General features: G+C 42.1%; 1 protein-coding gene across 16 annotated transcripts in view; it reads left to right on the top strand.

The window, feature by feature from the left end:
• Window positions 1-20,139, top strand: part of LOC118101418 (ELKS/Rab6-interacting/CAST family member 1) — a 130,564-nt gene that overhangs the window by 45,266 nt on the left and 65,159 nt on the right. For 6 of the 16 annotated variants that reach the window (XR_004694533.2, XM_047338641.1, XM_035147169.2 and 3 more), the window contains 4 exons: window positions 3,184-3,195; window positions 12,287-12,422; window positions 14,821-14,952; window positions 18,985-19,038. Coding sequence is in view for 11 of the 16 variants with exons in the window: in XM_047338641.1 (XP_047194597.1) it covers window positions 3,184-3,195; window positions 12,287-12,422; window positions 14,821-14,952; window positions 18,985-19,038 (334 nt within the window). In the remaining 5 variants the exon portion in view is untranslated. The remainder of the gene's footprint in view (window positions 1-3,183; window positions 3,196-12,286; window positions 12,423-14,820; window positions 14,953-18,984; window positions 19,039-20,139) is intronic. The other 10 variants (XR_004694534.2, XR_004694535.2, XR_004694536.2 and 7 more) reach the window with 3 other exon arrangements.

The raw sequence follows: 20,139 nt of genomic DNA, 5'->3' as shown, positions 1-20,139 counted from the left end.
TGTTTGTATCTTTGATTTCTGAACTCTCACATGCCATCTGCCTGCTCCATCTCTCTTTCTGTCTCTTTAATCTTCCTTGGACATGATCTCTACTCCCACTCTGAAGTCCTCACCCCCACCTCACCCGCTTTGCTTCTTGCTCTCTGTCTGTGCGTTTATTCGTTTGACTAAGACTAATGGTTCTTAATGATTTTTGGGGGGAGATTCAGTATTTCCTCACTGTGTCTCCGTCTGGACAGAAGCAATAGACTATTAATAATTCAGCACCTGCTGACTTAAAAGTCATGGATTTAAACTGGAAGTGTGTGTGTGTGTGTGTATGTTTAGTCTGCCAGTAGCCACAGATGCAGATTTACAGCAGTGCTAAGTTTGAGGATAAAATTGTAACGTTACCGTTTAAAAGTGTAGGTATTAGAGGTATTAAATTTAGTCCGCACAGTATGTTCGGAGACTTGCATCCTATTATAGTTAAATTAATATTAAGTAGACAATTTCCCTTTTCATTGAAAGACCAGCACACACGTTTACTTTGCTGTGAAGTAATTGGTTTGTAGAGCTTATATTAGAACATGCGAAGATAGGTTTGCTTTAGCTGTTGGTTGTATGATGAGGGAAGCTGTATCTCTGGTTAACTCAACACTGTGGTTAAGCATTAAAGGTGCTATATGAAGTATTTGCTATTGCTACAGAGCCAACATTAGCATTAATAGCTGTTGACTTTCCAGTCTAGAGGAAATGTTCAGCATCAAAAGTAATTCCTTTACTTGCCAAGAGCTGTCTCTGATGGTAGAAAATAAATGATAGAAAACTGCAAAAAGATCTCCCCCACACTGTCCAACTGGAAATCAGGTACTAGACCTTCATCAGGCAAACAGAATAAAAAAAACAGAATGATAGAATGAGCATCAAAAACTACTGTCAATGTACCCCTGCGCCATTTTAACCTAACTCCTATGTTGCTGGTTGTCCACAGATGTCTTATGCTTGGTGGTGTGGAAACCTTTTAACAAACATAGTGTGTTTTAAACTTTTTTATATAGTTATTAACTAGGCTAAGCATTGGCCCTACTAATACAGACTTTATCCCAGGGCTACATAACCCTGCCGTAAATTCTTAGACTTAGCCTGGAGCTAGCAGGTATGTCAGAAGAGGATAAATTCGCCCTTAGCCAACTCTTAGCTTGGCACCACGACTAACCCTGGGCTACGAGTGAACACCGGGAACGTTACTAATGAAAAGATCAGATGTGGGTAAAATAAGAGTAAAAATAAAGCCTCTGTCGTTCTCCTCTAGTGTAAAAGCAGCTGTAATGGTACCAGGTTATTTATTTCAGTAACTAGGATGGTAATTGGAGCAGACTGGGTGACTTCACACTGAGGGGAAATGGAGCTGAAAATCTGCCCTGATGGCCAAAATAAAGGATTTGGATGGAAGAGTGGAAAACAGAGAGAGAGGGAAAGGAAGGTGGTGGTGGAGGGAGAAAAACAGGGAAATAACGGGTGGAGACGTTGAGAGAGAGAGAGAGAGAGAGAGAGAGAGAGAGAGAGAAGGAACGCTGAAGGCAACGTAGCGCTGATAGAGAAACAGAAAATGAAACTGACAGAAAAGACTGGCAAGGGAAAAAATGGAGAGAAAATTAAAGAAAGGGGAAAGTGGTTTGGAGATATGTAGAATATAAACTTGAGTAATGGGAAATTAGTGAAGTTTATTGCGTGTTATATTGTTCTGTAATGGACAATTTGTCTCTGGCACGCTGACACCTGTGTGCGTTCCCAGGCATAAGCTCACCCTGGAGTTTGGGCCGTGCCAGTTTCAGGAGGAGTGATTGTGTGGAATACTTTTGGGGCCGACCAAATTAGGAAGTAAATTTTCTTCAAATTTCATATCTTAACGTTTGCATGTCGTGCGCCTTTTTAATAGACTTTTCCACCGTTCCACAATCCGCTCACTGTCCAAGTGACCCCAGGAGGAAGCCAGAGAAGTGGTCTGCAGTGTCCAAACTATTGAAGAAGAAATAATTGGTAGTGATCGCCGTCTCAGCGTCTGCTTTGATTGGCTAATTGCTCACTTTCCATGGGTTGTTATTGCATTTTCATGTGTTCCCTTAAAGTGTAACTTCAGTTTTAAAGTTCAAATTTTGGCTTAAGTGTTTTTCCCTGGAGATTCAAAATAATCCTTTAGAACAGAACACACTGCTGGGAGGCGGGGCTAAGATGCAAATACGTCATACCAATTAGCTTGCTAAAGCTAAGTTATCTAGGTTGTCTAGATATGAGAGACGACTCCAGTAGCAGTAGAAGTAGAAGGTTTTTCATCTCCGTGGTTTCCTGACGGCCAAGACCATGGTCGTCCTGAGCCGTTTGAACCGCCGGCACAGGTGGGCGCTGCTGAGACAGCGGGGGCTGAAGCAACCGTGTCGGAGGAGCGGTCCTGAGCTGTCACAGGCATAGGCGGCCATCTCAGGTAGTAGTTCAAACGGTGTGTGTGTGAGACAGCTGTGTCTGAAGACATGGGGGGGGGCAGAAGAGGATGGGATACGTCTCTGGATGGTAGAGGATGTGTGGTTGAGGGTTTTCCTCTCAGGATAGATTTCAAAATGAGTGCTGCTCTCCAGATTCCCTCAGAGGGTGTCACCTTTTTGAATATATATAAATGTCATAATGCAGAGACGTTATGAGCCATGTTCAACCCATAAATGTAAAAAAAAAAAATCTATAAATTTGGTTTCAAATGTGATATTAAAACTAGCATTAATGTGTTTCATCAAAGAATAGTCATATAATCTAGTTGGGCTAAAAAAACACATTGAAGTCTGCGTTATCTCTTTATATGCTCAGAGGTCATGCTTGTCGAGGTCCTATAAGGTGAGCGGGCGTCCAAGAAATGCCTGCATTTGACTGATCTGTCTGTGTGGCCGTCTACCTGCCTGCCCAGCTGTTTGCCTGGCCATGTCCCGTCTGTCTGTCTGTCTGTCTGTCTGTCTGTCTGTCTGTCTGTCTGTCTGTCTGTCTGTCTGTCTGTCTGTCTCTGTCCTGTCTCTCATCTCTTTCCTCTTTGAAGGTTGATCAAGCTGACTAACATAACGCTCAACTCCTCTCTCCCCTCTCTCACCTTTTCCTGCTCCTTCTCTCTTTCTCTCTCTTTTATCTTTACAATGCAACACTGTCTCCCGCTCTACCCAGTTTTGCCTCAAGGTTAGTACCGCATGCCTATTTTTCTTCCATCCATCTTCCATCACTGTCTCTCTCATCTCTCTTCTTCATTGTCATACTCCTTGTCCTTGCATCGAGACACTCTCTCATCTCGCTCACTCCGTCACAAACTCTTTTAATCATTCTCATCGTGTCTGTCTGTCTTTGAGGGAGACACCTTGACTCTCCCTCTGCTCTTGTTCTCTGACACATCGCTGCTATATTTCAAGAGGAAACATTATTGTCTTGTTCTTTCACCCTTCATTTATAACTCTCTGCTAGTCTCATCACTACACCAGCATTTGAACTTTTAATGCAAGCGCTGACTTTAATAACTTTAAATTTGAGGCTCCCACAGCAAACAAGCAAAAAACGTTGCCACGGCGAGTTGCCATTATTAACTTGGACAGCCGTGAACTTTTGCTCAGAGGTCTTCTTACTTCTTCTGGGTTTCGGTCTTTGCGGCTGCTCTAGAGAGATCACTCCAGATTTTGTTAAGCGGCCGAGATGGCCTGGGATTCGGCTCAAGTTGTGGCGAACCATTTTTCATCTGTTCCACTCGTAGTTCACTATCTTTCCTGGCCTGTGTCCCCGTGTTTGACTCTCAAAGTTGTCATGACCTCAATTAGACCATTAACTTTTAGTGTGGGGGCTGAGAGGAACAGTCTGACATTTTGGGAAACATGCATATTAACATTCTTCTGGAGAATTTGAAGAAAACATTGACACCACTATCATATCTGTACGATAAATGGACTGTAAGAGATAGTTAGCTTAGCATAAGAACGTAATGGAAAAAGCCAGCCTTTTTCAGTCCAGGGCTATAAATGACTCCTTAGCAGCACCTCCAAAACTCATGAAATAACATCACATGTCCCACTGTCATCATCATTGCCAAGAAATATGCCAGCTGTGCTAACTGTTTCCCCTTACGTTTCAATCTTTTTGCTAAGCTAAGCTAACCGTCTCCAAGTGTAGCATCATATAGCTTCGTCCAAGGTTAAAAAACATCCATCTTTTTTTACTCTTATGAATCTATCATCTTTACCATTGTATATAAAGATGGACAACGCGTCTCCATGTCCTCCCACTATGCAGCAATTAAGCCCAAATATTGCTGCATAGAAACGCCGCCATCTTGTGCCAATGACGCCACATCTTAAAATTCAGTCTATGGTCTTTACTCAGAAAGTGACTGTAATGAGATTTCAGCATGCAAAACTCCCGACGTCTGAATTCGGTCTTTTCTAACAGACATATTAAAGTCATATTGAAATATCTCTGACCAACACATTGTGATCAACCACATAATAACCACTTCATCCTTCTGTTTCCTGCATAAATCTGGTGGTCTGAGTGTTTCGTGTGTGATGGTCCCAGCAGTGCCAGCTCTTTCTTTGCTGGTTCTTTCTTTTTTTTTCAAATTCTAGAGCCACTGATCCCCCTGCCGTCTTGTCAGCTTTATCACCGCTGTTGTTCGGGTGTTTTGTGATTCAACTCTAGAGGGGGATAGACACAAAAGAGAAAAAAAAGTTAGCATTGCCTTGCTGGTACATGACAAAAAAAACGTATCTTTCTTCTTCTATCCTTTTTTTTTTTCTCTCATCCTGTCTTTTTTTTCTCTGGCTGTTTTGATCTTGAGCTAAGGAACTCCTCATCCACTGCCAAGCCGGTGACATCAAGGTTTCTGTAGCTTTTAAAAGGAATTGCATTGTTTCTTTTGTGTGTGTATGTGAGTGTGATCCCTTTGAGGTCCTGTGCGACTCCGAGCGCTGAGGTTGTGCGCGGATTTGTCAGCTAATGGGTGACAACAAGCAGACACACACACATGCACACGCACACACAAGGTATCAGCGACCATGCACGTTTTTTTTCTGTGTTCCACACACAAACACACTTTTAAGCAAGTGGGTGACAACAGTAGAGAAGACATGAGTACTGAGTTATCTTTTAAGATACCTGCTCACACACACACACACACACACACACACACACACACACACACACACACACACACACACACACACACACACACACACACACACACAGGCACACACAGGGAAAACGAAAAACATTTTTCTTCACAGTTTTGATTAGTCGAGTATTATTCTGCTTTGTAGTTTTGTCATATTAATATTTGCATTTTGTAGCTTCTCCTCATTGTTTGGGATCTTACAGAATACCTAATGAAAAGCAACCTTTTTTTTCCCTTGCATGTTTTTTTCAACCTTATTTAAACACAATATGTAGACAAGCAATAAATTAGTGACTTTTTTGCTTTGGCATAAACTGAACTCAATGCCTATAAAAGATTGTTTTTATACCAAAGAAAGAAACATTCAAATCACCTAAAAATGTGGTCGGGTGTTTGGATTGTTTATTTTTTTTATTGGTGAAGCAAGACAAAAACAAGAGAAGAAAGTAGTGCAACATTTATACTGCAAATGTACAGATAAGTGGGACAGAATAACTTTATTGTTACAGATGATATTTAAATTAACGGGAAGGGGAGAGAGACACAGAGAGACAGCCAGAGAAGGAAGGAAGAGGAAAAAATAAGGAAATATATATTTGGGTGTTAGATTAATATGTTTTTAAAGATATGTTTTGAGCATTTTGCCTTTATTGATAGGACATTAAGCGTAAAATGGAGGGAGAGAGAGCAAAGAAGAACATGCAGCAAAGGGCGAGGTTGGAACAGAATCTCCGACCGCTGCAGGAGGACTCAAGCCTCAACCCCTGCTCTCTCTTACATGCTTATTACTCTTATTGAAACACTTTCACTTCAGTGTATGGTTAGGGAAGTGTGGATATATCCCTAACATGTGATTTATTTATTTTTTCACGAGAGCAGGAGCAATTAAAAAAGACATTTCATTCTCGTTGTTATGGTATTTAATGGGTCACAGGTGGAGAGGAAGTTAACTCCATCCATCAGTGAGGAAAGCACATAGTAGTGGGGAGGAGGGAGGTGTTTTTGTATTGTTTTGTTTTATTACACAGTAATACAGGGCTGTCCGCTTCCTGTGCTCACAGAGCGTTTGGATCATAACTCGCCCTCGATGCGTCTTGAGCTCTTTCACACCTGTGCTCGGAGCCGTCCCCTCGCGATCGGTTCAGCCAGGACGCCTGTTAATGGCAGGTATACGAGCGGGGCCTATGAGGAGTGTCAGTGTTTCACTCAGGGACTTTGTTGTCCTCCATGTTAAACAGAGACACTGCCAACATCAACTCCGGCTCCCTCTTCACATGCTTACACTGTTACTCTTATCGAAACACTCTCAGCTCAGTGCATGCTTCGTTCTCAAGTGTGGAAGTATCCCCTCAATGTGATTTATTTTCATAAGGACAGGAGCAATTGAAAACGACATTTCATTCTGTCTGCAGTTTTATCACAGTGTTTTTAAAGGCTAGCTTCGAGTATCCCACATCATGGCAGTTAGTACACATATACACACAAAGGCCCCGGCTGCCTTACCTCCTTATTTACCCCACAAATTCACTGGTCCACCCGAGGGATATCCCACTGCCATTCTGCAAATCTTAAATTATTATTATTATTATTATTTATTTATTCAATCCTCAAAAATGTCCTCCTTGTACTGTAAGTTTCTCTTCCGCATCCGACGTGAGAAAGACCATCTACGGTATCGTGCTTATGATCGTTTATTTTTTATGTTTCCTAGTTTTTACAGGCTTAGTAAGCCAAACCAATGTTTCCTGTATTTTTCAAAGGAAATACTGAATTCCGAACAGTTAAAGAAAATCCTTGATGTTAATGTTGGTTGAACTGTGTGCAGTAAACATACATGAGCCCCCAGAGCATTTCTGATCAAATATTTATACAGGGCTCCAAATGTAATATTAATATTACCTTAATGTGGCTCCCTGAATATCAGCAGCATGCTAATGAGGGAGGTTAAAATGTTGTTTTTTTATTTTGGAGAGCTTGATGTTTACTGAAGATTATAAAATGTGTGTATGTGTGTTTGTTTTCAGTTTTTTCTGGTGGTTGAGAGCAGGATTCACTATTTTACAACTTTAAGCTTTAATGAAGGTTATTCTATGTTTGTATATTTGTGTAGTTCATATAATAGTGTGTGCGTTTAGCATTAGAACGTATAGATATTATTGTGGTCCTGCTAAATTTGGGAATTTCAAAGTGCTGTCAACAAGTATGTTTGTGTTTGTCTATGGTAGCATGATTTATGATTTACAGTATGTGCCACAGTGTTTACATGAGTGTATTTCTGTAAATGGTGGGAAACGGATGCATGTTGTTGGTTTATGTGAAGGTGCACGCACAACTGTGTGTGTTTGTCTGTCTGTGTGTGTGTCTGTGCTTAAAAAATGTGTGTGTGGTCCAACCCAGAAATTTGATCTAATACAAAGCAGGTTGTGTTTGGTACAGTTTTCCCTCTTTCTATCTGTGTGTGTGTGCATGTGCCTGTGTGCGTGCATCATATCACCACAGTTTAGCTTGTACCTTGTGTACGTGCATACTGTGTGTCAACGAGTGCATAGTTGTGTATGTGTGTGTGTACTGTGTATGCCTTTGTGTGTCTGTGTGAGTCTGTGCGCACATGGTGTGCTTGCGTGCATCATATCACCACAGTTTGAGTAAACGTCTTCCTGCTTGTTCGCTCATACTGCGTTTCAAAGACTGCATAATTAAGTAAATGTGCACTTTTTGATGTGTGTGTGTAGACGCGGTTTCACTGCACATTAGCGTGTTGTGTTTACAGCATTGTGGGCAGAGTGAAGGAACATTTCGCGTATTAAAACAACTTCAGCCGAGCCATCGAGTTCAAATCAAAACTGCAATTTTCCAAAATCTATATTCATGGTACATCTGGTGTGTTCATCAGGACAGAGAGGGGTGGAAATGGAAAGAAAGGACTGGCCTGACAAATGGTGTTCAGTACAGTACAGCAGAATCTGAACTCATTCAACAGTCACAGTTACATAATAATACAGAAATATAATTAATCTCATACTTTATCAAACCCTGTGGGGAAATTCTCCTTTCTCAGGGGTTTTCCACAGGGAGGACGGAGATGAGGATGAAATAGAGAAGAAGGAGATTCGGTAACTGCCTCATAATGAAGTTACTAGATGATAAGATCCATTTATTTAACCTAATGATGCATTTAATGTCATAGAATTGGAATCATGGTCATGTCATTGTCAGTATATTAATCTCTTCCACCTTGCCAGGATTATTACAAACATGATTTACATCATCTAAACGGAAGGAGGATATTCTGCCTTTTCTTGTTCTGTTTGATGATATAATGAATTTATTTTAGCGTGCTGATTTTTAACTTAAGTTAATTTTGAAACTGTGAAATTGTGAATTGTTACATTTTATAGATGATTTCTGAATATAACAATCTGCATTTAACAATAGAATTGTATACATCGTTATTGGTTTGCGGTCTTAAACTCCAGCTCAAGCTGTTACTTTATGTGTTATCACATATGACGCGAGTGTCTCTACATGTTACATCCATGTAGAAGGACTAGAAACTTGTCACAAGCAAACACAGGGACAATATATATGCAGATGATAAAACCCCTATGGTAAAAAAAGTTAGGGAGGGATTGTTTGACCTCTGTTGCAGTCGCCTGTGATCCATGGTTTATCTTTTTTCCAGAGGAGGAGTGCGAGGGAAGGTAGAGTACGAGAGGTGGAAGTGACAAAAGAGGGAGAGGCAGACATCAGGGAGAGGAGGAAATGGTCCGTGGTCTGATGAAAATATTTTTATCCGAAGGGTAAAGGGTAATGTTGCATTTTGGCGAGGGTGTGGGTTTGGAGGAGACTGAGAGGAAAGAGGAGGAGAAAAACGATTTGTCCTCTGAGATTGGCTTGATGCAAATAAACGATTGCTATCACGCAAATGATTATAAAGCGGCGTCCGAGGAAAATGGAAAAATAAGTGCAGGGAAAGAGCGAGGTTGGTTTGGGAGAGCAAGGCGGAGAGAAGATGAAGAGGAAGTCGCTGTGGTCTGAGGCAGATGCGTGATAGTTACCCATGTAAGTGATACACATGAGGAGAGATACAGGCAAACAAGAGAGGGGTTGAGCAAAACAAGTGTTTAGTGTTAGAAAAGGGAAATAGGAAAGAGTGAGAGTGTAAGTGGGAACTGAGTGCTGAGTCAATAGGAAACATCGCAAACCAAATGTCCGTTCCACGTGCACATACATAGAGTAAATGTAGCATGAAGCAGGGGAAACCTCAGAGAGCTAACCAGATGGTTGGAGCTTCCTGGAAATCCTCCAATAGGAACATTCCTGCCTGTTTATGACCTGTTACACATGCACACAGGGCGTATAGCGCAAAATCGATCCCAAGTATTCAAATAGAAATCAGCACCCAACAGAGGATACCAAAAAAATATCCCCATAACGCATCTGACGTTATGCTTCGCACGTATAAGCCGCACACAAAGACAACACAAGTGGAACCCACACTCACGCACGCCGATTGTTATTCTGCGAGTTTTGAACAGCCAGGTGCTGCAGAGCGGTTTTTTGGCCCCCGTCGTCAAATATCAGTTTTTCCTCCAGCTTCCCAAATTTCTCTGGACAGTTTGCAATCGGGCCCCCTGGACCTTTTAGCAAACACATCGAGGATTTTATGTTTCCATCGTCTGCCAATATCATTTCTCAACTTCCCTGGCAGTCATACTGATGTAAAAGAAATTTGATGGATGACCTCCATTATTTTTAGCTTAGTTTAGCAGGTAGTTGAAGGCGTAGGAAGACGGGAACAATACAAGAAAGGGATGTGATTAAATATACTCTAGAATATGAATATGACTGTTAATAAATAAACTGTATTTATTTGATTTATTTGGATCCCCACCAACTTTTTATAGGTTATTTTTCCTGACCCATCCAGCAGCCCAGCTAACGAACAGACAAACAAAGTTACAAAGAGAAAACGTAGTCTCTCTGGTGGAGGTTAGATGTGACACAGCATACCTGTGAGATTGCATGATTTCAAATAGAGTCAGGCTCAGCGTTTTGTGATGTGGACTCAAAGGTCAAACGCCACGTGACGACGAGAACCCGTTTCCACCTTTGAAAACAAAATTTGCAGCGTACGGCTCGTAAAAGTGATTTCCCGTGAGTGCACATACTTTGCTGCTGGTGCGAGATGGAGCTCGCCGTGGATTCCCATCACTGGAGGTCGGTCACTGGCAGCTGCAGCAGTGGATGTGGAGAAAATAGATAATCTACGAGTCTATAAAAGAAAGTTATGATAGCAGGAACACACATGCGTAAATATTTTCACAGTGCCGGCAGACATACTGTACACAGATTTAAAAAAAATGCAAACATACAAAAGACTCGAGGACACATGCAGCACGCAGAAATAATGACTTTTATTGAGTTTGATAAATTTCTTATGCCTTAGCCTGTTGTTTACTTTTGTCTCACAAGTCTTTGTTGTGTGTGTGTGTGTGTGTGTGTGTGTGTGTGTGTGTGTGTGTGTGTGTGTGTGTGTGTGTGTGTGTGTGTGTGTGTGTGTGTGTGTGTGTGTGTGTGTGTGTGTGTGTGTGTGTGTGTGTGTGTGTGCTCTTACACATCCATCCTTTCTGTTTGACTTATCCTTGACTTGTGTCGTGATTCAGTAGACTTTGTTAAACCTTACTGGCATTAGTTTGGCTTAGTCCCTGTGTGTGTGTGTCTGTGTGTGTGTGTGTGTATGTGTAAGGTATGAGAGATCCTGATCAAGTCAAGCTGGTGTGATAGCTGATACTGTAGGTCTGTGACAGAGCCACAATGGCTTCCAGACAGCTTAAACAGGGATTAAACCCTTTCTCCGTTCCCAAACCCCGCGGCTCCCATGAAGAATACCTCTCTCTCTTCCTCCCTCGTTTTTCCCTGCGCGCTCTCTCTCCTTCATTCCCCAGACGATGATTTAGACTCCGCTTCCCGACACCCAGTAATCCCCCTCTGAAAAGATCCCCATGCTTCCTGCTGTGGAGAAATCTCAGATGTCATCTCGTCATTGATTCATAGCTTTTCATTGAATTCAGTCACTGATCTTTACATTATATTGGCCCCAAGGGATTTTTATATCTGCACTGTATTGTACAGAACAGTTAATCCCTGTGTCTTTTATTCTTTGCGGCACAAGCAGGTACTGTGTCCTGAATGTGTTGTGAATGTGACGGTTTGACTCGATATATTAAATGTCAGCCGGCAGCATTGTAGATCCCAGTGATTTCAGTTTAGCTGGTATTGCTGTTTGTTTGTGTGCATACATGTGGCGTCTTTGTGGCAGATTCATGTCAATGCTGTGACAGAATAAAACTGGTAACATTTTCTGCGTTTTCTAATTTGTTTTTTTAGGATTTTGTTGGATCTGTTCTTCATGTATTGTCTGCAAGGGACAAGTGGACATTGCCAGTAATATCCCATTCTTCTATTTGGGTTATTCAGACTCATCCAAAGAATTTCTCCATTATTTTCTTGATATTAATTGACAGGAATGTATGACATAGAGTAATGATTTGCAGCAAATGTTCTCGTTGGACATAACTCAGGGACTAACACATTCATCATCTTGGATGTTAAGTCTACTTTAATTAACTAAGTCCATGGTCCAAGTCCATGTGTTAAATTCAGCGTAGCCTCCACTTTTAGATTGATTCTTCTTCTTTTCTATGTTGCACTGAACCATTACACTAGATAGACATTACTATGTTCTGGACCTTTGCTTGAGGAAATCTTCTCTATCTGGACCTCTCTGAATTTGAATTGAATACCCATGCTCTAAGATGTGTAGGTTTAAAATGTATATAATATTATCTTGTTGGATTTTTTTTTTATTTATCCATTTGTGATTTTTTTATTTTAATTTATTTTATGTCTTATTGAAGATGCCACTTATCCAAGATCACTACCAGTTAATGCTTGCATATCTAAAGCTGCTCCTCACACTTACAGCTCAGTGTGCAGTCATCCTCCTCCTCCTCCGTCTTCTGTTGACATCTGTGTACAGTGAGTGTCATCTGTATCTGTTGCTTTATTGACTTCAACTATTGATTTTTTGTTTTGTGTGTGCTTGTGTGTTTGCAGGCAGATGAAGGACCAGTCTAAAAAGGCGGCCAACCTGAGGCACAAGGAGCAGCAGGAGAAAAGCAAGAACGCCCAGCTGATGGAGGAGGCCAAGAAGAGAGAGGACAATCTAAATGAAAGCTCCCAGCAGATACAGGTAGGAAAGAGGGAGGACGAGGAGGGAAGGAACTGTAAGAGGGTAAAGCGAGAGAGTGAAGAAAGTGAGAAAGGAAAAAGTTTCTCTCCTCCTCCTCTATGTCCTACCTTGAATATTGTCTGCTATCACAACAATGCTTCATCGTAATGTGACAGTTATGACAGGGAGCAGCCTGAGGCAATGTCAAACACACTCACACATACACACACACGTGCGCGCGTGATGCAGCTCTCGCTCAGGGAGTGTGAGAGGGGGTAACTGAGGAGGATGACTGACAGGGCGAGCAGATGGAAGATGGAGAGGCAAAGGGGGAGAAGAGGTTGATAAAATGAGAGGAGAGGTGATTAGAGGGGAAAGAAGACAACCACGAACAATGAAATGAATGCTGCGGGTTTTTAACGCTTCCTGTGGTGCGAGAGCATCTCCTCATTTTCTGCTGTGGCGTCAAGTGACCACGAGATGAGCAGCCATGTGTCGGGTGATGATAATGGCTGTGGTTTTCTTCATATTTCCTCATATTTCCTCCATTTCACCTAAACTTTCCCTAACTTCCTCTTTTCCTTTTTTCCCCTCTTCCATCCTCCTCTTCGCCCTGCCTCTCCTCTTCCAGTAATCGTTAACCTCATTGGTCTCTCTGATTAGAGGCAGATGAAAACACTCTTTCTGTGCGTGCACACAAATCAGCGTACGCTCCCTGTGGCGATGAGTGATCCTCGGCTTAAGCAGTTTGGAAGTTGTCATTCGTGCATATGTGTGTGGTTAGGTGATGAGCTGATAGCTATGTGAGTCACTCAGACTTATGAGACCGCAGCGGTCACAACCATAACTAGTGTGTTTAACCAGCACTGAGGACAGTAAATGGAATGCAAGTGAGAATTTAACTCCAAACAATGAGAATATTTAATTCAATTAAGATCTGTCTGCGTTGCTGCATAGTCAGACACCAAGTAATGTTGGATCCGGATGCGGATTCACAGCACATGTGTTGGAGATGTTCTGGAGGTTTGTTCACGGCCATTGTAATGTCTCATCCTCTGGGTCCCACCCTGTCTCCACCAGTTAGCCATTCGACTGTAACCAGGGAAGTCGCCTGGCAAGAAGAAGAAATAGCTCTATTTTTATAGGGCATTGGTGGGAAGTTCATTCGTTTTACTTGATCGGGAATTCTTGAGTCCTCGGAGGCAGATGGAAATCAGATCGTGTGATTTGTGAGTCTTTTTGCAGCTTGTTCCAGTCGCAGGAAGCAGCACATCGGAATGAGGAGTGTCCAAGGTTTTGACTCTGGGGATGTCTTAGGCGAGATGTGACAGGGAAAGCTGCTTTTGAGGGAAACTTAGGACACACACTGTCAGATGTGGTGGATGTCAGATCAAGAATGGTTTTGTACAACGTAGGAGTACACCTTGTGAATTTTTGGGCCTAATCTACGCTTCAATCCCCAGAAGCATCCCCAAAATAACTTTTGGACCCCAAATAAATGAAGAAACCTTTTGAAAACGAAGGGGAGAAAACTCTTATAGAAAACTGAGCATAGCGTTCGTTCAGGCAGGTCACAAAGTCAAGCTCAGCCACAATCCAGTATACGGGCACTGTGAGTAGCAGATCTCTATGCCGGCCTAATGGCCCAGCTGATCCCCTCCTAAGCTTAAAATTGTCCTAGCTCATATTGTGCACTTTATTTAAGATGCTTTAGCTGCCTGCCCTTTTTCCTGCTTCCACTGAAAAAGCCACTTTGCAACCCACCTCCACCCCAGCACCTTCCTTTCATACTGAATTTGACCCAATCACTGTCATGTGTTGTCATTGATGATGGCTCTGTTCTGTGCCCGGGTCTTTTAGCTGCTGCTCTCCCAATCTTTGGAAGTGTCAGAAAATGGTGAAAAACTGTAATCACAATTGACCAGAGTCAGAGAGTTTGTTTTATCAAAGCAAACAGTCCAAAAATAATCAATTTGCAATGATTTAAAACACACAAATACTGACATTCGAGGCTGGAATTGATTCATGTTTTGCGTTGTTAAGTCACGTTAGCCATTGTAGGGGTGCACGTCCATCACTTGGGTCCAGACTAAAATAGCTCAACCATTTTTGGCCATTTTTGTAAAATCTTTTATTGTCATTCATGGTCTTTGACTTCCCCTGAGCCCCTGACTTTTCTTCTAGCATCACCATGAGGTTCACATCTGTGGTTTGGAGTGAATTGTCTCCGTAACCTTTGGGAGGATTTGCAGATGTTCTTCTCAGGATGAATACTTTGTCCGTGACCAAATGCCCCCAAAACTATTGAAATTCCCTTCACCATTCGTTTTTTTTATTGACTCCTTCCTTAATAAATGCTGCATTAATTGACTCTAAAACTATCTATACTGTCTTGTCGTTGCACGCTTTCTCTCTGTAGGACTCCCTCCGTCATAAAGAGGACCGCATCGAAGAGCTGGAGGAGGCGCTGAGGGAAAGCGTTCAGATCACAACAGAGCGGGAGGTGGTGCTCGCCCAGGAGGAGGAAGCACGCGTACACTCCGAGAAACAGGTACTCTCTCACGCCATAGCTAATAAACACACAAACACCCGCATTGTCTACGATTCCTTTTCCCTAACCAATAAATGTGTGAACCAAATCTTTCCTTTAACTCAACCCCTGTCAGCTACTTTTTTTTTTATTCACGTAGTCACAAGCGTCCTCATTTCTGTCTTTTGGGGACATTTGGACGGACAAACAAGAAAACGCACACAGACAAATATCTTAATGGCAAAATAAAAAGCCTTTTTGACATAGCTAAACAACGCCATGCCAAAAGTGGCTAATGGTGGCGGCGACACACATGCCCCGTGCCAACTGAGCTCATTCAGGTGTGGCTCTGGATGTGTGTTTGCCCAGTCACTCCTCATTTGGAGGAGAGGTAAACACGTCCCTATTTAAAGAACAGCTTGTGTTTTGTCCTCCTCGGCCGGCGACGCACAAACGTTTTTTCCTCAAACCGGGCGCGAGCCGACCACTCCAATTTGTAATCTGTTGCATCTATATTGAGACAGTAGGAAAGCTCCAAAATGGGATTTGGAAGGGAAGGGGTCAGTGGATTCAACCTCAGACCAGTGGGAGTGTGTGCGTGTGTGTGTGTGTGTCGTTCTCCTGGGCACCAATGACTTAACAAGGCCATAGAGATGGGAAATGTTCCTCAGAGCCAGGATGGGTTTTGACAAGTGGGGAAAAAACAGCGTGGGCTGTAAGGATGAAAACTGCCCTGAGAAAACATGGCCCGCTGTAGCTCTTGGCACCCCGGCTGGACTCCATTGTTATTACTGCCTCTAAATGTTGGCCGTCCTCACTGGCCTTTACTTACCAGACCTCTTCTGGACAGACACGGAGAGACAGGCATGCAAACAGATGTTTTACTTTGGAGGTATTTCGCTGACGCCTTCATTCATGGTAAATGTTAATGAGCGCCACAGCAGACGTAAGTTCCAGGTAGGGTTAGGAGCAAAGACCCGATGACGGATGTATGAAAGAGACGTGGCGGATGGGCGGAGCCAGACACGTGGCACATGCACTAAAGGTGAAACGAGGCTTACACGACAAATTTAGCTTCTTTCTGCTCCGTGTGCGAAAAGGCACGTCCAAAAACCACAGAGCTTTATTTCAAATTCTTGTCAAGATCCTGAGGTTTTCAGAGTTGCTAAGTACTACAGACAAACACGGTTAAAATGATGCACGTAACAGGTCCGATTTTCCTTTTGATGCAATGATGCAACCGAAAAGAAATAGCATATTGGACTTGGATATTTGAATTCATGCAGCTTTGATGAAGGGTTTGAGCAAGCACGGGAAGCAAATTTGTATGTAGTACCGATCAGTGCTTTAGAGAACACTTTTATTTGATTAGATTTCATTAGATTTCATGTTGTTTCACGTCACGATCACTTTTTTAAAACATTTTTAAAATCTACATGTAGCTAGTTTCCACCATTTGAACTTTTCTAGGAGCTCAGGGACCTTTTCAGGAACTTACCTACATGTTTTAAAGCAAAGTCTAAAATTAGGCCCTTGGCTTTTGTTTCTGTTGTGTTCTTTGGTTTAGGAACCATTGGAGTAAAACACAAACCTTGTGGCTGTGCACAGCTTCTGGAGCAAGTGCTATTAACAGTAGGACGAGGGATGGACATTTCTTGTGAGATTAGAAAACAGATTTAAATTAAACAGCCATAAACAAGTAACGAAAGAAAGAGATGGAGGTTGTGGCTATTTAGAAAACAAAGTGGACGCATGAGAAATACATTTCAAGCCTTTTTTATCACAGTTAAAATAATGAACACTGAGTATATCATCACAGTTTTGGCGATACGCTCTCTGGAGTATTAATTTCCCCTTTCTACCTTTTGTATTTAATTAATTGTACAGTACATACTGTATATCAGTATTACACCAGGAGTAAATATACAATAAAAACACAGTTCTCTCTGTTTTGTTGTTCTTTTAATTGCCGTCTTTTTATTGGAGACTAATCTGCCTCGCACTCGCGGCTCTTCGCGATCAAGCAAAAATACACAGAGGCCACTTTTATCTTCCTGTGTCTCCATAGTTCCTGGAACAATTTAATCAAAATGTTTCATACAGTAGTAACCTATGGTGTGATTTTAACGTCCCAAAACAAAGATATATCGGAGCCTTAAACCTCGAAGATTGTGAAGTGAGGGAAAGATGAAAAAGTCACTTCCAACATGTTTATCCTCCTGAAGCGGACTGCAGTTTAATTTGTTTAGAGCCATTTGTGCCAAGCTATCACTTTTAATTTATCAGTGCTGTATAGAAATACTTGAAAAAGCCAGAAGTGGCAGCTTTAATTAGACAGAATCGAGGCCATTTAGGCCAGGACAGGGTGCTGGAGAGCGTCCTCCTACTCAAATGCTTGAGTGAAGGAGGAAGGAGCTGGAACGTCAGCGTGCGGTGAACGAGTGGAGATGGCAGCCAAGCTCTCACCCAACATCAACAACGCTAACTCAGCCTTTCAGCGCACACACACACACGCACATACATGTGTGTGCGCCCAACACTCGCAGACAGGATAGTAATACACAAGACAGTGGTCCACATACATACATTTCTCCAGACGCGCAAACATGGCGGAAAGAAGTGCTAACTGCTGTTTAAACAGTGCACGGACTGGGCACAACATGGCATTCAGCAGGCGCCAGATGGACACGGCTCTCTAACGGGAAAGGTGTCTCGGTATACACAAGTCAAATTATAAATAAATATTTTTGTGGCCCTGTTTTACGACCACGTCACTGCAATTAACGTTTCACATAATGATTCATAAAATGATGACAGAGGGAGAGACAATTTCCGACCTTAATGAGGACGGCCTGTGTAAAAGAACACACGTTGCTTTTTATAGCGTTTGCACACACACACACACACATGCAAATGCAACCAGGCCAAGCACACAAGCCGCACACCATTAATATGCAGCCATTTATTGACTGCTCTTGTGTGTGTGTGTGTGTGTGTGTGCGTGCGTGTGTGTTTGTTCCATGGACAGCAAAATTGTTGACCACATGAAATTATATTCAACCTATTCTGCTCGCCATGAGTCACTAGTGTACATGTGATCAAAAAAGGTGTGTGTGTGTGTGTGTGTGTGTGTGTGTGTGTGTGTGTGTGTGTGTGTGTGTGTGTGTGTGTGTGTGTGTGTGTGTGTGTGTGTGTGTGTGTGTGAGACCGAGTAGTGAGTCAACAGTGACACACTCCATCTGTCTTCTGCTCTCCAGCTTTCCGTCTTTTATTAACCACATCATTTTAATTGTTGAACCCGGTGCACTTTCTTCTTCTTTAATTTCTTTCACTCAGAATACGTTTGAAGTCGCTCTTACACACAAACACACACTTGTTCAGAAGACTGAAGGGGTTGCTGTCCTCCTCTCCTCCTCTCCTCCTCCTCTCCTTCTTTTCCAGCCGGGCCTCGTCACTCCTCACCCCTCCCTGCATCCCTCCATCCCTCAGTCTCTACATCTCTGATGTCGGCCAAAGGCTTTTCTCTCCTCTGTCTCCCTTTCTCTTTCCTTTAGGTTCCTGTCATCTGTTCCCTCTTTTCCCCCCTAACCTCTCCTCCTCTTTGTGTCTCGTCTGAATTGCAGTTTTAACACTGCTTGTGTTGCTCAGTGCTACTTACTGCAGTGTCTGCACTTTCTTTCATCTGACTATTTGTCTCTGTCTTCCTCCTTTGCTGTACGGCTTGTTTTTTCACTTGAGCATTTCTTACAACTTTTCTCTTTTTCTCTGCTTCTCCTCCCTGTACATATCTCTCTTATCTCCTCTTCACCTTTATTTGTGCCCTCTACATTCTTCATACTTCCATACTTTTCTCCATCCATCCTGCTTCTTTTTCTTTCTCTTACCCCCTTATATCCCTCTTTTGTTCTTTCCCCTTTTCTGTACTCTTTTTTTTCTCTTCTTCCTTCCTTTCTTCTGTCTCACATCCATTTTGGACCCCCCCTCACTGTCAACACCCCCTTCCCTTGCTCTCTTTTCTCCTGTCTTTCTCTCTCTCTGCTTTTTTGTACGCAGCTGTCTCACATTCCACTTCATGAGTTCACCACGGCCGGCTTTAGGTGGTCAAAGGTAACAAACAAACATCCCAAATGGCACTTGCCCACATTTTACCACATTTCTATATGTTCACCATTCATTCTTCACTTTTCATTCCACTCTGTCACATTTTTATTTTACTGAATGATATAAAAACTTCTGCAATGGCTTTTTACCTTCACCAAGGAGGCTATGTTTGTTGGACTATATTTTGCAGGATTACACACAAACTGGTGGAGGGATGGGGTCTGGGAAGAACACGTTAAATTTTGGTGAAGATGCGGATTAAGGGGCGGATTCAGGAATAGTTTTTATTACAACATATTCGTAATTTTTTCTGGGAATAATGTGCAGATCTTGATTTACCACTTTTTAGGACTGTGTTTTTGGGTCGAAATTGGTGAATATGTTAAAAACAATTATCACAATGTTAAAGAAAGTGAAAAAAAAAATCTATTCTGCATGTAAAAAAACACATTTAAGTAGTTTTTGTACAATCCTGCTAATGAACAACAGAAATCACAACCTCCTTGGTGAAGATAATAAGTCTGTTCTATCCTTATTAAAGGCCTGTGGAGATACAGTAAAAAAAATAGCTCAAAGAATCACCTTTAGGTCCAAATGTTCGTGGTGCACTAAAGTCAGAAGTTAAAAAATGTAACCTCTCAGTGGAATCTTCTGGAACCACCTGGAGATCATGATGGGAAATACAGGACGACAGAATCTCAATGATGTCTAAAGAGCCAACATCCAGTTCATTCAAGGAAAGTCTATTGGCCACTTTGGAATTGGTGGGGATGAATTCTGACAGCATGGGAAAGCAGAAGTCTTGGAAAAAGGATTAAAATGGAAGGAAATAGTAAAAATCCATGAACATTAAGAAAGATCTTCCACCTTGAATTAAAGGCCTGGCCTCATTTCATTATTCAACAGGGAACTCTTTATTTTGTCCTTGTCCCAGTTTCTTTGTGAACAGCTGCTTTCAGATTCAGCTTCTGTTCAGAGTTTTTACTTTTTGTTTCTGCTGATACCATCTGTTTTTTTGGAGCAATTAAAACAAATGTTTCCTTTTTAAATAGTTTAAATCCTTTTCGGTTGTCTTTGGGTTTGATGTTTTTGATCTTCTTTCTTTCT

The sequence above is a fragment of the Hippoglossus stenolepis genome, chromosome 22 (genome assembly GCF_022539355.2).
Source record: "Hippoglossus stenolepis isolate QCI-W04-F060 chromosome 22, HSTE1.2, whole genome shotgun sequence".
In the NCBI taxonomy this organism is placed as follows: Eukaryota; Metazoa; Chordata; class Actinopteri; order Pleuronectiformes; family Pleuronectidae; genus Hippoglossus; species Hippoglossus stenolepis.
The sequence above is the reverse complement of the archived record's forward strand: the minus strand, read 5'-3'. Positions and strand labels throughout refer to the sequence as shown.